The 16526-nt window shown below is 47.6% G+C and overlaps 1 protein-coding gene across 3 annotated transcripts in view; it reads right to left on the bottom strand.

The window, feature by feature from the left end:
- The window catches only part of Aff1 (AF4/FMR2 family member 1), a 165134-nt gene that overhangs the window by 18369 nt on the left and 130239 nt on the right, over positions 1-16526 (bottom strand). For all 3 annotated transcript variants that reach the window (XM_037209233.1, XM_028867301.2, XM_028867300.2), the window contains 4 exons: positions 13753-13804; positions 7136-7190; positions 6980-7017; positions 4234-4393 (listed from right to left, as the gene is read on the bottom strand). In XM_037209233.1, coding sequence (XP_037065128.1) covers positions 4234-4393; positions 6980-7017; positions 7136-7190; positions 13753-13804 — 305 coding nt within the window. The remainder of the gene's footprint in view (positions 1-4233; positions 4394-6979; positions 7018-7135; positions 7191-13752; positions 13805-16526) is intronic.

Genomic DNA, 16526 nt, shown 5'->3' with positions numbered 1-16526 from the left:
ACTCAATTTCTCTTATTTACTTACAAACAGTAATTTTTACATGATGGGATTACAATATAACACAGACAGATCTGATTTCCAAACTAGAGTGAAGTCACATTAGCAGGGACTAGTCCCTCCTCCATTCCTTAAGGCAGATATAGCATCTTCTACTATAGGCAACCAGCTCTGAAGCTGCACCTGTTCCTAAGCACAAAGACAAGATTCACAGAAAACAGACAGGAGTATCGATTATTACCTGAATAATTGATAGAGCAGATCAACAGAAGTTCCTAAAGCATCCTGTAATTCAAACTGTTGCTACTAAATTAACTGTTGATGAATGCCATGCCATGAGATACTGGGCCATTTTTTGCATACACATACACACACACACACACTCTCTCTCTCTCTCTCTCTCTCTCTCTCTCTCTCTCTCTCTCTCTCTCTCTCTCTCTCTCTCATTGGCGGCTTCTACAAATAGTTAAATCATATATAGACCACCAGAGTGCTAACTGAAACATATTACACATGAGATCTAACTGATTAGATCACGGATAAGAGCAATCCAGTAGGCTGAACCTAATATAATTTTTTTGATTGTGTTTTAACGTGCTGGGGAACAAACCGCAAGCCGTGTGCCCAGCTCTATCACTGACCTCTACCCTCAGCCTTGGGATGGAAGTTTTTCAAAGGGAAGATTGCTGACAATTTTCCAAAGTGACATATACCAAATAATCCAACTCTGCCAAAACATGCAGGCCTAACACAAGACATACGGTGTGAATGCATTTAGATCAGGTAGGGCCAGAAAGTAAGACAACCTAGGCTTCCTGTGCTCACACAAGAACAACAGCTCACAACAGAACACCACCTGGAAGAATGAGAGAGAGAGAGAGAGAGAGAAAGAGAGAGAGAGAGAGAGAGAGAGAGAGAGAGAGAGAGAGAGAGAGGAGAAGAAGGAGGAGGAGGAGGAGGAGGAGGAGGAGGAGGAGGAGGAGGAGGAGGAAGCCTGGAGGGTTCCCTTGGGCAGAAAGGGGCTGGGCTCTGTTCTGTTTACCCCATACTATCCCTGGTCACAGATCTCTTGCCCTGCCTCCAGGTGCTCATTTGAATTTCAGCAAGAGGAAAAGACAGGACTATAATTGGCGGGACATTTTATCACATGGAAATATAATGTGTATTCAACAGTCTAACAAGGCAAGATGGTTAAGAATGAGGAACGGACAGGGCAGCGGAGCAGCCCCTTGCCACATGATTTCCTCCTTAGACTCAAGGCTTTTGGTAGCACGATGGTGGTAAAATGATCTGATAAAGCTGTGTAAGGCAGAGCCCCCTGGAACCAAACTCTTCCCACTTGGGACAGGCCGGGATAGGTCAACTCCTCTGGCTACAGCTGCAGCCCTATCAATCACCGACAGGCTCCTCAGGATGTATTCACGTGTGGACCCCAAGGAGGGGTCACGGGAGTGACCCCAGAGCTAAGACAGAGCAATACCGAGATGCATTTAGTAGTCTCTGAAGGAATGTCCTGGCCACAGACATGGCACACATTGACTTCCACTGTGGTCTTGGGGTCCAGAAGGGGGCCCTGAGGCCTACTTTCACACAGTAACCCCGAGTGGTATGCCCATCTAGAAAATCTAGACAGCTCTCCCTCTGTACCCAAACGGAGTTGCAGATGACATGGCTGCTTAAGGCTGAGCATTACTTGGGTTGAGATGTCTGAATAAGAGATTTGGCTAAGTCAGACTGTAACTTTCAAACAGAAGCCAAATAGGATGAAGTCTGGCTTTTCCTTATGTACCCTCTGTTCCTCTCAATGGTGGCAAAACCTAATCACTAGACACTAGAAGTCAGCGAAGACACGGGGCATGGTCTGAGCGTGTCTAAACACTCCTTTGGTTCCCCTAACCTCTGGAAGTAACGGATGTGTGTCTATTTTAAACCTGAGTTCGATGTCTGGGGCCTATCTATATAAAGGTGGACAGAGACATCAGCTCCAAAAGCTGTCCTCTGTTCACCCTCAAGTGTGCCCCACACAAGTGTGCCCCCCCACACACAAAATAAGTAAGTGGGGCATGCCTTTAATCCCAGCACTCAATAGGCAGAGGCAGGCGGATCCCTTCCAATCCAGTCTACAGAATGAGTTCCTGGGCACCTAGAGCTACACAGTGAGACCCTGTCTCAAAATTGATTAGTAATTAAAAGCAGAAGTGGACGAGAAAGTTAGAGCTAGTATAGAGCTGATTATATAATCCATGTTACCCTCAACTAAACAGGAAAACTTAGGAGAGTCTCATTTCAAAGGGGACAAGAAGTAGTTAAATAACTAAGGGAAAATGAAAATAAACCAAGACAAGATATTCCCAAGAAAGAGCCTCAGTACAGAGCACAGGCCTCACACGCAGAGACGCAGCCTCTTCACGGTGAGATAGGAACAGTTGGTTTGCACCTAGGGAGTTCCAATCTGCCTTGTTGGACTTTTGCTCATTTGGACTTTGGGGAGCTGGGGTATACTACATAGCCCTGGCTGCCCTCCAGCCTCAGGATCCTCAGGGCTAGGTTTATAGGCACGCGCTCCCACAGCAAGCTTTACTCTAGTCCCTTTTTTTGATGCACAAGACAAATGTATTTATAACAAACATGAGATGAAATCATTTCTCAGTTTTTCTTCTTTTTCTTCTTGGTGACAGTAGGGATTCAACAAGGGCCCTAGGAATGCTGCAACCCCAGCAAAGATTTTGTGGGTTTGTTTGTTTGTTTTGGGTTTTTTTGTTGTTTGTTTTTTGTTTTTCAAGACACAGTTTCTCTGTGTAGCCCTAGCTGTCCTGCTGGCCGCAAACTCACAGAAATCCGCCTGTCTCTGCCTCCCAAGTGCTGGGATTAAAGGCGTGCACCATCAGTGCTGGGCAGGAATATTTTTGTGGGGAGGGGGAATTATTTTTTTCAAGTTTCAGTTACGCAACCAAATGCGTTTAACTTAATCTTTTTTGAACTGAACTTCGTTGTTTTACTGAGCATTTCCTATTAAGGATGTAACAGGCACGCATGTTTTTCTTTCTGAGGATGAAGTGTTCAGGGCAGAGTGCATGCTAAGGATGCTCTACAGTCATGTCCCAGGACCCAAAATAACAAAAACACCTCACACACAGCTCTGTGATGGTGACCGTCACAGACTTATCCACACCACATGTTCACCGCCTCCCTCCTAAGATCCAGAAGACTCACTCCACACTGTCAGTGCCACAGGAGGAACAAAGAGACCCACTGCGAGTTGATCTAAACTCTAAAAGGCTCCTCGAATGCAGTCACTGTGAAAACCTCAAAAAACAAACCCGAAGGACACCCCTAAGCGTGCGTCCCGTGCCAGGCAGAGTCCGCCAAACAGCACTGGGCGCACTTCCTCCATCTCAGGCACCCTCACGCGGCCCGAGGCCACGGCCACTCTCCAGCCATGCCCAGTCACTGCTCTAGGGGAACGAACTACCGCCTCACAGAGATGGACACAGGAAACTTTATTGCTGTCTTATCAAAAAGTCTCCCTCCTGGCATTCTAATCTTAAATACAGAGGCAGTATTCTCTAGAAGGGCTGGCCTCATCCAGTAGAAAGAAAATAAGAACGCCTTAGCTTCCTACGAGCTCAGTTTTATACTGCTACCTTGTTAGCTATTATAGACAACTTCTGATGTGTGACTAACCAGCACATAGCGTGAATTCTCCAGCAAAATGTAATTCTCACGGCTTCCAGTCTTACTGTTTGTTTATCTTTACAGTACTTCCAGAGTGGCTGCCAACACACTCAGTGGTCCCTACATTACCTGGGGCAGGAAGGACAAGACCCAGAGCCCCGACAAATCACTTTGCCATCAAGTTACTGGTGGCATTTAGTGATTCAAAAACAGAACTGACGACTTGCTTCTAGCTCGTTTCTTTCATTTCCTTTACCTCACAGAATTTTCAAAGAACTTTCATTGACACTAACACAGTAACCGACTTTAAACAGGTTTGCCTTCTCAAAAGAAAAGATGGAGTGCAACTACTCTTAGGAAGCGACACTCGGCAGCTGCAGAGGAACCTGTCCTGCCTGTCCCTGTGTCTCCACGGCCGAGCTCTTGGGGGAGCAGCAAACAGTGGGAAAGCATCGCCCAAAGTCGAGACTTTCCAGTGTCAGGGTCAGTGTGCGGCTCAGACCCCCACCCAAGAGCCAGCACACTGCCATCTTGGACTGCCTTCTGAAAGGGCCGCGCTACCTCGGGAGCCGGGGTTTCTAGGGGCTCGTCGCCGTTCTCCTCGCTGTCGCTGGAACTGCTCTCGCTCTCCGAGTCCGAGGAGCTGTCCGACGCGCTGCTCTCCGACTCCGCACCACTGGAATGTGCCGACACCACTGGTTCCGGAAGCGTCTGGGGAGCGCTGCAAAGCAAGTGAAGGCACGATCAGAGGAGCATGCGCGCAGGAAAGCATCCCCCATTGCCTCTGCCCAGCCGTCTGCTCCTGGAGAGGAACAGCATCCACGCTGGCTTATCGGCCGGGGGCCAGGGGCCAGGGGCCTCCCTGGTGACAGCAGGCACAAGAGGAGCGGCGTCAGCACTGGCCGACCACCCGGTAGATGATATCAACAAACCCTGCGCCAGGTGCCTAACCAAGGGCTGCTAAACCTGGGCCTGGACAGCCTGCCATGTTTTCTAAATGAAGTTTTATTAGAACATGACTGCAACTGTTGTCTTGGAGGCCATCTGTGGTGGCTTTGGTGGTTGGATAGCAGAGCTAAGCAGTTACAGAGAGTTACATGTGCCACAGATGCTAAAATATTTACCACGTGGCTCATGAAGGTTACTGAGTCCTACTATATATAACTCAAAAGAAAAAGTGTTAAGGAAAAGCTAGTGTGTAAAACTCACTCTACATAGGGCCTAACTACACAGCAACCAGACACCAGTGAATACAGAGAGTTCCTTGGCAGGGTGAGCTCAGAAGTGGCCCAGTCACTTCCTGGTGGAGTCAGACAATGGGCCATTCTTTGTGACTAGCTGGGCATGAACAACTCCAAGTTTTACAAGTCGGCCATTAACTGTAGGTCAATGAGAAAACATATGGATCGAGGCTAGACATATAGTTTCAAACCATAAGCAGTCTTAGCTGCCCTAAACGTTATTATTGCTAAAGCAGACATCTTTAACCCTAGCCTTCAACGTTTCCGAACCTCCCTACAATATTCTCAAAACAAACTCTTTTTAAGTAATGAACAATAAGTAATGTAATAAAGATCACTGGCTGGGTTCATTTTAGAGCAAACATCGTCCCGGGACCTCCGCTCCTCATGGGACTCCGTCAGCGCTGAGTCAGTGACAGAGGCAGGACCTGGGAAGGGAGCCCTTGCTCCTAGCTGTCCCCGGCCCTCTGGCTTCACTGTGGCCTTTTCCTTAGCTTTTGCAATAGACCAGTTTGTCATAGTTTATGAGTCAACATGAGCCACTTGAAATTTTAACAAGACTGGATATAAATAAACAGGCCGGGTGTACGAATCCGTGAACTGTATAATTAATGCTTCCTTTACTATTACTAACCATATCATCACTACTGACACTCAGGTTCTATTTGGTGACCGTCTCTCTAAATGGCTGGGCACCTTGCAAGTCTTTGTCTATGAGGGACAGGCATTTTCCACCTTAAATTGTTATATTTAGTACCAGGAGGAAAATACTTTAAAAATAGTTCAAAAATTAGTTTCCATTTCCCAAACACAGAGCATTCCTTTTCTAAAGCAGGGCTAACTCATTTGAAGGTGAAAGTAACGCAGCTCCCCTTGCATTAAATGTCCTGGGAGTCACATTTTAAAGCAGCTGAAACTAAGAAAAGAGAAACCCTGGGAACAAGCTCCGGAAGAATCCAACATCCATCAGTTTCAAATACTGATGTGAGGGGTTCCTCCTCTAACTTCTCAAACACTGGTCGCACAACGCCAAGGATAAACTGTTTAAAGCTTATCTTTAAAATATTGTTGAAAGTCTCGCTCTGTCCTCTATCTGGCCTCAAACTTTCTATCTGATTGCCTCAGCTTACCACGAGGGTTACAGGTGTGCATCATCACACCTGGCTCAATGGGTGGGTGGGGGGCGACTGTGTAAGCATGATAGTGAACATGGGCATGTGTACAGGGGCGAGTGTGTAAGCATGGTAGTGAACATGCACATGTGTACAGGGGCGAGTGTGTAAGCATGGTAGTGAACATGCACATGTGTACAGGGGCAAGTGTGTAAGCATGATAGTGAACATGCACATGTGTACAGGGGCGAGTGTGTAAGCATGAGAGTGAACATGCACATATGTACAGGGGCGAGTGTGTAAGCATGATAGTGAACATGCGCATGTGTACAGGGGCGAGTGTGTAAGCATGATAGTGAACATGCGCATGTGTACAGGGGCGAGTGTGTAAGCATGAGAGTGAACATGCACATATGTACAGGGGCGAGTGTGTAAGCATGATAGTGAACATGCGCATGTGTACAGGGGCGAGTGTGTAAGCATGAGAGTGAACATGCGCATGTGTACAGGGGCGAGTGTGTAAGCATGATAGTGAACATGCGCATGTGTACAAGTGAATACATGTGTATATGGAGGCCAGGTCAATATGGAGTGTCCTCTTGAATCAATTTCCAGTTCTGAGACAGGATCTCTCCTGGACTCCAGGGAACCTGCCTGTTTCCACACCTGACTCTTACGCAGGTGCTGAGTCAAGTCCTGGTGCTTGGGAGGTGAGCACTTTACCGACTCTAACCCCTCAGCTCAAAGAATTTTAACATCCAAAACCTCGCTGCGGGTGGCTGCAGGGCCTCTTCCACCTTTACAGGGCTAATGACCCCCCACAGCTGACTCAGGTTCAACTGGGACCCGTGAAGCCACAAAGACACTGAGGGAGTCTTTATTCTCATCGGGGTTAGGGGCATGTGGCGAGGGAGCCACAGTTCTGGGGTCGATGGGGACAAATGTAGACATTACCTTGGAGGTGCGGATGGGGACGGAGGCTTCTCTGCAGCCTGGACGTTCGCAGTAAGGGCGAGAGGTTCCAGGAAAGAACAGAGACACAGGTTAGGACAAGCGGCCTTCACCTTTGGCGGACTAATGGATCCCTCCGCCTCCGCGCCCCACACTCACCTGTTCAATGTCGCTCTCCTCACTGTCGCTGAGCTGCAGGTCGTCCTCGAGCATGCTGGGGAAAAAAGACGACAGCGGGGGATCTGAGAGAGCCAATAATTTAAATAGAACACGTGCCTAAAGACACCAACGAGGGAGAAGGCCGGAATAAGCGGGAGGCTTGCTTAGCTCCATGTTCTAGCAACTCAAGCTTTACCATTTTAACACTGGAAGCAGATCAGCCACGCTCCTACCATGTCGAAACCCAAACTTTCTCCTGGTTTGAACCCCGCGGAACTTCTGGCGGCCATCTCTAAGACCTTGCCCTCAGCTCCTTCAGTGAGAGCGTCCTCACAAACGGAAGACAGAGAACACATACACACAGCACATACACTTGAACAACTTTCTTCCATGGGCTCTAAGGGAAGTAATAATAATGATTATCCACCCATGTGCTGATGCTGAATGGGTGTGTAAAGTATTTAAACAGAGCTAAGCACACAAAACTTCAAGATGACTGGACATTATTAATACTGAACACTTTTCCGCAGGCGAAAAAAAAATCACTCTTTTGTCTACTTGGATACAAATCAATGATGGATGTTCTGTTGATTTAATTAGTAATACAAATGGCCCTGTTGTTGGTAAGAAAATATTTTAAACTTACAGATACTAATTCTGGTAGGGAAAAAAAAAAAGTCAGCCCATTCCCTAAAATTTATATTGCTACACATTGCTAGGCACTCAGGCTTATGGCAAATTTTTAATATTAAAATAAAATGTTTCTAAGTAGTACATGTTTTCTCAGTTTGGGCACCTGCTCTCCCATTCTTACGCTTTTCCCAGACATCCCCAAATATCAAAGGCATCAATCACTAATCATTCTCTCACACTTCTCTCCAATTTTATAAGCACGCTGTTAAAGTTAGAAGTAAAATGGAAAAAAAATCTGTTTGTGTATTATTTATGTCCCAAAAAACAAACTAAAAATCATTTGGCAGCTCAGAATACCTCCTCGGTAATTTGAACAGCACTTCTCACTGAGGCACCATGAAGTAGGAAGGCATGGTTCCTTCAGGAAACCCTGGTTTAAACAAAATCACTACATTTTCCAATGAGATAAATTAGAGAGCTGGGCTTTTCACAAACGACCATGTGCATGAGATGTGCAAATTTCACCAAGGAACTATTTCACCAGCACATGTGCTAAAACCCTGCCTTTCTAAGTTTTTTAAAAAATGAAAGCTGAAGCTGGGCATGCTGACTCACACCTCTAATCCGAGCACTCAGGAGGCAGAGGCAGACTGACCTCGGAGTGCAATCAAGGCTAGCCTGGTCTACGGTTTCAGAACAGTTAGGGCTGCACATAGAATACCTGTCTCAAAAGACAAACAATATAAAAAGGGAGGAAAAGGAAAAAAGAAAAACTTTAGATACTTGTAAGTTGAAGATCTCACTCAATGTTTATCAAGTAGAAACTAAATTCTTATTTTACTGTGTCCAGAAAACACAGCCTTCAGTCATGGGACTTGGCAGTTGGCCATCAGAATGGTATGCAAAGAAAAGTTACTCAACAGGTTTGCTGCTGGGCTGGCTTGGCTAGGGGACCCAGCAAAAGGTGTTACATTTGGAGGAAAACTTCCCAAGGTATAACACAACTGGGGGGCGGGGGCACGGGAGCAAAGCGCACTCGGCATTGACCACGAACAACCACACTGCAGGAGCTAACCTTGACCCTGAGCTGCTCTACTGGGTTTATCTTGTATAAAAACACTCCTTCTTGTAACCCCACCCCACTCCCACCCATAGCAGAGAATGAAAAGTCCCATCCATGTTTCTCCCTTGCTATGGAGTAACACCTAGCTTCTATGGATATATCCTCCTGAAGTCAGTAAAGGCGCACACAGGAAGTTCTGAGCTCATCTGAAAACAGCAGGGACCATGGAAAGTCTATAAATGTCTCCTTCCGGAGGTTAGATAAGATGAGAAGTCAACAGTAAAACATTATCTGCTATCCAAGATTCTAAAAGGGGCGACAGTGCTCGGTGAAGGAACCCTGCATGAAGACAGATCTGAGTATGCCCTGCAAAACAAAAACAAATAATTTCTATGCCTTATGTAAGCTACTGGTGCAATACCTACACTCGATGTTTCCTATGGTCTAAATCTGTGAATATAATTTATTTAATAAAGAATTAAAAAGGTGGCCAGGCCTGGTGTGGTGGTGCCCACCTTTATTCCTGGTGCTCAGGAGGCAGAGGCAGGAGGATCTGAGTTCAAGTCCAACCTGGTCTAAAAACAAACAGATAACAAATAAAATGGCATGGGCCAGTGGAGTGGTTCAGAGTAGAGGCGGCTGCTTGCCAACAGGCTGACTGGAGTTGGCCCCCAGGCCCCACGTGGTAGAACAGGGCACTGACTCCTGCAAGGTGTCTTCCGGCCTCCACACCATCACCATTCATGGGACCAGCAGGTGGTAGGTAAGTAGGCAGACAGACAGACAGACAGACAAATGTGAGGAGGAGGAGGAGGAGGAGGAGGAGGAGGAGGAGGAGGAGGAGGAGGAAAGGCCGCCACCACCATAGTGGCACATGCCTGAAGTCCTAGCACTTGAGAGGTGGGAAGGTTGGGGCAGGAGGATCAAAAATGTAAGCTCAACTACAGAGAAGAACAAGTTCAAATTCCAGGCCAACCTGAACTACATGAGACTTCTCCACCAAAAAAAAAAAAAAGCAGAGACCTAACTCAGATGGGAATCCGCAGACAGAAGTACACTGGCAGTGTCTGCTGATCCAGCCAAGAGCAACCACAAAACCTTCCAGAGAACAGTTTAGGACACCAGATGTGGGTGACTCAGCATTCACGTCAGTGTGCTACCAGGAGGTCGGCAGTGAGAAGTCATTTCACGTTTTTAATAAGAGAGATGTATAGCACCTATAGTTTACTTAAAAATCGCCATCAAATCTGCTAATAGGGGAACTCATGAGTGCTGCTGTGATTTTTCAAAAGCAGAGGAATCTCCACAGTGGCAGAGGGATGAGCCTGGGTACCAGGAGTGCTGCTCGTGCCTCCTGCTGTCCCATAAGCAATGCAGGTTTGCGCGCGACCTGGGAGGGACTGGTCCCCGAGCACGGAGCATGAGACGAATCACACTTGGGTAAGAACTTTGTTCCCTCTAAATGAGAACTGGAATCTCCCAGATCCAGTCCAGCTCCTGTCCGTAAAAGCTAGGCCAAGAGGGCAGCAGTCAATGTATCAACGACAGCACAGGTGTGCGCGCCTGCGTTCCTGGAGTAGGGGGTGATATCTCAACAACTCCTAACATCAAACTCCCCCCGACAGTTTCTACAGTTTATTTCTGATGATACTTATCCACCAGTGACACCTTCAGTTAGAGCTGCCCGTGAGTATCCAAGTAAAACATCACCCAACAGTAGACGCTAACTTTTTATAAAAATGGCAAGAGAAAAAAATTGATTTTCTTAATACGATTTAAGTTAACTGGGACAAGCAAACTGTGTCACTAGACCTCATTCTAAAGGACATTTGGGGATTGGGGATGTAAATTTCCAGGAGTCTGAGCAAGGCCCAGGGTTCAATCCCCTGGACTACAGAAAAACAAAACACAACAAACAAGGCCAGAGCCCTCAGCTGACGTTAAGTCTTGCTATGGTGACTAAAATAGCAGCTGAGTGCCGTCCCAGTGCACTGAGGACTGGCCCTCCATCTGCGCCGAGAGATTTAAAAACTAGCACTACTGAGACAACTTGAATACTCAGGCTATTTACAAAAATATCAGACTTCCCCGGCTGTCATTAACACCCCTTCCTTCTCCTCCACGGCCAGGTAGCCCTGAAGTCCCGCCTAACTTCTTTCGAACAGGATTTTCCAGGTAAGTCAGATTTCAACGGGAGAGTGATTTCTTTCTTGACCCCTTTATTCCAAGGAGGGGTTGATTTCAGGGGCAATGAACCAACAAATGAAGGAAAGCACCTTTTCCAGCAGCTCATCGGTGAGAGGGGGAAGAGAGAGCAGCAGTGAGTGTGGACCTCTCTACAGCTCCTAAGGCATGGGTGCCATGGCCCCCTGAGGGGCTGCCAACTGCCCTGGGCTCCCAGGAAGGAACCGTACAGAAGACACAATAACCCGCAGGAAGAGGAAACGTGCTGTGTGTTGTCCTGAAACTGCAGATCTTGGAAAGGAAGTGGACTGCTAAGGCAAGCACCGTTGGACAAACATACCCTCCCTGAACCTGCAGACAAACAGCAGCGCTAACCTAACACCTTGGTGATCAGTACCGGCAGGGCTTTGCCAAAAGGCTCAGAACTAACTAGAGCTTAAGACACACAAAGGCAGTGAGTGTGCTCAGACAGACATTCCGCTTAGGCATTCAGTCTGCCACTCTGCTCCTCCACCCAAGGCTGGACAGACAGACACAAGGGTGACCCCAGGCTGTGAAGTTTGGGCTCTCCCACTGGCCTCCTCCTTCCTTCCACGTCCACTCTTCTTTTAAATGGGTTAGCTACTTCCAGATCTACCAGGATCAAGTCAGAGCATAAACAACCCTGCAATTAACAGTTCTGAAGTGCAAGGGACAAGAGACCATTGCCCAACACTCCACCTGCCGCCACTCAGGCAGCCTAACTACACGGAAGCCTGGATGCCTTCACTGGATCAAATTAATCACTGGCTCTAAGGAACCCGCCACACTACGGCATAAATTAACTCACTCTCCACTAGAGGCAAGCACAAGAAAGGAATTCCTCTGTTCATGGGGTGCATTTCATTTTGGCACCTGTCAAGAGTGTGAGCCCAGTACCCCACACCACTACTGACACCTCACACTTATCTAACTTCCTCCACCTCCCTCCCATCCTCACCTGCCCGCTCCTGCTCCTGTTCATGCCCTCTCCCTGCGTACCTCAAGAGCATCTCATGTACTCGTTTCAAATACCAATTAGCAGTTTTTATTTAGAAAATTCCGTCACAGGATATAAGTCCATTGGCTTCTCTGATTTCAATGGTCGCTATGCAGTTCCTAGGACACTAGCCTGCATGTGATGGACAGAGGAGGAAGTGACTTCTGCCCACTCAATTTCATGCTTCACTCACACACTGGAGGGCCAGCTCCTTCCTGTGCTTGGTGCCACTGCTCTGCCCGGTCGGCTCCGTGCCAAACTGACCGCCGGGGAACATAGGGCTTCAGTCCCCCTCCCCCCATACTCCCACAGAGGCCAGGACCTTCTTGGGTGACCAGGACTTGATCCTCAACATCCAACCATCACAAACCAGTGCAGAGCCTGGTGATCTGGGGCGGTCTCCCAGACTCTCAACAGCACTGGTCCCTGGCCTCAGCTCCTCCTTTCTCCCCATAGTCTAAGCTGGTGATTCAAAACTGCCAGCAAAATTCCCCAAAATGAAAAAAACAAAACAGAAAAGAGGAAATGCAAGTGGCATAGGTTTGCTAGGTTTTGTCTTTTTCAAGTAGAGGACACTAATAAGCAAAAACTCCTCATCCACCAAGACCACGATGAAGTATATTCTGACCAAGCAAAAGAAACCATCCTTCAGACAAGGAAAGTTTTTCACTTCAACAGAAAAATGAACAGCAATGTAAACTTTTACACTGCTGTTCATCTTTCTGTTGAAGTGAAAAGTACTCTGTCATGGAGCTGGTCTTTGACAACAAAGACTTAACCCTGTCCCGTTCAGTCACAGCGACATACAAACAATACACTCTTCTGCTCAACTGACGTTTTTTAGCAGTGCCCATTCTCCAAAACACAAGGAACAAATATTGTGCCTAAAAAATAGAAGAAACGGGCTGAAGAGATGGCTCAGCCGTTAAGATCACTGGCTGTTTTTCCAGAGGACCAGAGTTCAATTCCTAGCACTCCATGGTTCACAACCATCTATAACTCCAGTTCCAGGGTACCTAACGCCCCCTTCTGGCCTCCTCGGGCACAGGCACGAAGCGGCAGGACTCTGAACTCCAGGAGCACCTGCACCATCGTCTGAGGAGTCAGCCACAGCTCAGACATGGAGGGGGGCCCTGAGCAGGATGCCTCACTCTGTTCCTAGCAATGACTTCAGGAGTGGTGGAGGGGCAGGAGAGAGATAGTAATTCAATACTTAAAAAAAATAAATTGGGTCAAAATGCCGAATTAAACATCTATAACATGAAGATTAAAGTGTTCCAAAAACCCAGAATACATTTAGCCGTGCCTGGCCTGGATAAGAACATCTGTGTGGCAGGACAAGCTCCTGGCATTAAATAGGCCAGGAAATGGCAGAAAATCTCACTCCACACATCCCCCATTTCAATTCCCAAAGCTAAAACTATTTAAGTTTGAAGTTTTAAAAGCCAAAGCCTTCTGAGTTCCACGGTCAATGCATAAATAATAGCTCAAAACCTTTCTTTCCAGAAAACCCCTCAGCACATTCTCCCGTAGTGCATAAACCTTGATCCAGATGCAACCGTGGCCCATTTCCTCCCTCTACACTGCAGCCGTATTTTATGAATTCCATTAACTGAAAACGGGAGGGAGGAGCCTACATAATGGACTTACACGGGAAATTTCAATATCATATTATCAAATTTTAATAAATGAAGGTTGGTTTTTCCTTTTTCTACTTACGATGTTCCTTGCTGGGAACTGGGATGGGTTTTGGAAGGCGTATCATATTGTTCTGTGGGGAGGAAGACACAGTCAGAGCAGCGTGGACACACATTTATGAAATCATAAACTCTCAGTTCCCTCTCCAGAGCCTCCTCCCCGTACCCAGACACAGTACAAACTCTGCACTGGCCACTGCACTCGGCACAGTCTCCTACGGCCCTGTGAGAGAGAGCGAGCTTGTTCATAAACAAAACGTCAGCAACAAATTCTTAATAAGCCAGAGCTGCTTTGAATTCAGGGCTTGAGAATGCCACCCCAACTTGCTGGTAACTTTCAAGCTGTGGGGGAGAGTTTCTGTTCTTGATGACAGTTGACTGGATTCCTATGGGCGCTTTATGGCAATGCTGTCCTCATATCCCACCTGGCTTGATTTCCAGGTCCATCCGTGACTGCACGGCCTCTGTCCTACCTGGCCCTCCTGGAGTCAATGTCCCATAGCCTAATTCATTCACTCAGCACCTATTTACAGACTGCCTGGTAGAAACCAATATGTGTAAAAACATCTGGCCCGGTCTTTAAATGTGCTTACAGTTGCCTGAGGGACATGAAACAGATCCACAAACATTCACAACCTAGGGCAGTGTGCAGTTAGTACACATGGCAATTATGCAATTTTACTGTCCCGATTCCTGAATAGCCACCCTATAATGACCAAGGAAGGCAAACTACATGGAAGGCATGAGGTGGCTGAATCACAGAGAATCTGTGGGGTTCTAGCAGCGTGAGTGCACAAAGACCTTCAAGAGGAAGGAGAGCGAATGTGGAGAAGTGGAGGAGTCAGGCCCCGGGTCTGTCCCAGGTGAGGACGGGTGTGGAGTGCAGTGACCAGCAGGGGTGAGAGCCAGGTTCACAGGACTCTGGGTCCAGGACAGAAAGTTCAGGGCCACAGCACAGGGGTACCTCGGAGAGATCGGTCTCTAACTCATTCCCTGGTGAGCCCTACAGGGAACAGGAAGTGAGGTAATGCGCCAGATGGGTAGTAGCCAATGTGTCCCGACCCGAGGTCAGGGGAGCCAGAAAACAAATGTGGAAAGTTAACACGGGTACCTTTTGGGCAGGGGTGGCGACTCTCTCACCCTCGCAGTTACCCACTCTCTCCTCACGGGGGCAGCAGCGCTCATATTTTCAAAGTTTGGCCTAGACAGCTAGAGCGTTGATGTAGAGGCATTCTCAAGGACTCCCTAAGAGGTCGTCCTGACAGGGCTGCATGTTGGAAAACCTTAGGCGACCATGTTGTGTGAGCTCAGACATAAACAGCAGGACACTCGGATAAAAGCCCCACACCTCTCTCCAGATTCCAAAACCTAAATACCAGGACCAATATGCCCAGTGTTTTTTTTTTTTAAAAAAAAAGTAAGAATTCCAAGGCCAGCGTGGTCTACAGAGAGAGTTCCAGAACAGCCAAGGATGCATAGAGAAACCTCATTGTGATTGATAGATAGATAGATAGATAGATAGATAGATAGATAGATAGATAGATCCTCCCACATCAACTAGCCATCAAGAAAATGCCCCACAGGCCAACCTGGCAGAGGCAGTTTCTCACTGAGGTTCCCTCTTCCAAAATGACTCTAGCTTCTGTCAAGTTGACATAAAATTAGGCAGCACATGACATTCTTCAATAGAAGATTCTTTTTTCACAGAAGAATCTATACTTCCTCCCCTTCCTCACCTAACAATCATGTCTCTCTTTCAGGCCACAAAGGCCACATGCTCGTTAGGATAAAATTCCCAAAATACCAAGAGAAAAAGCAGCAGCCCTTGGATTGCCCTGAGGTGGGCCCCTGGTGTAGCAACACCCAAGACCACCAGATTCTGACAGCCCCAAAGCTGCTCGGGCCAAGGGATGCCTCATCTCCCATCAATTCAACAGTGGGATGGGGTAAAGGGTCTGTCTTTACACAGTCGGAACTAGCAGCCACACGGCCATGCCCCCGTGGGAGGAACAAAAGCCTGCAGACAGAAGCAGAGAGAAGGGAAGAGAAAGCAAAAGGAAGAGAGACACACAGAAACCCCTACCATAGCTGGGCTGGCACTCCGCTTTCAGGACTCACTACCACTGTACCGGCCATGCGTCCCCGGACTGACTGCCCAAGTGTTATGGCCTGACGTGGCCGTCAATTTCCCCTACACGTGTGCCTTTACACAGTACCGTGGCAATATAATCAGGGCACAGTGTGGAGAGGCCACTTGGTTCTGACTCCTTTACAAGATGGCATTCTGTCTCCCTGGACAGAGGAACAGTAGCCTGATCTACCAGCATCAGACAGCGGAGTAGGTCAGGTTCGTGCACATGCTTGTGGAAAGTGTGGCCCAGTGGAGGCTGACTGACAAAAACAGCTGCGGAAAGACATGCTCTCAGACAGTAAGCCGCTCAACCCTAGTCTAGAGGGCTCCATTCCGACTCTGGCTCTTCTAACCTTTTCCCGGTCTTCATATCATCAAGAAAAAGAAGGGGTGATTGAACACAATCGCCTCTGTGGACACTTGTAAGCTCCCCTCCCCCACGCCTCATCCACACAGCACTAACCCTTCCTTCCTTAGCGGTCACCTGCTGCCTGGCACCGTCACCTGGCAGCGTCTCTTCCCCTTCACTTGTTCTGACCAACCGAATGACCGCAAATATTCTAGGGATCTTTGCAAAGCTTGACAGGCAAATAAGTAACCAGGACTTGGTCCATTGCTCTGAGCGGTTACTGTTCAAGAGAAGGCTGGGTCCTGTTAGTTTCCCA

The sequence above is a fragment of the Peromyscus leucopus genome, chromosome 10 (assembly GCF_004664715.2).
Source record: "Peromyscus leucopus breed LL Stock chromosome 10, UCI_PerLeu_2.1, whole genome shotgun sequence".
Lineage (NCBI taxonomy): Eukaryota > Metazoa > Chordata > Mammalia > Rodentia > Cricetidae > Peromyscus > Peromyscus leucopus.
This window is presented reverse-complemented; position numbering and strand designations above follow the sequence as displayed.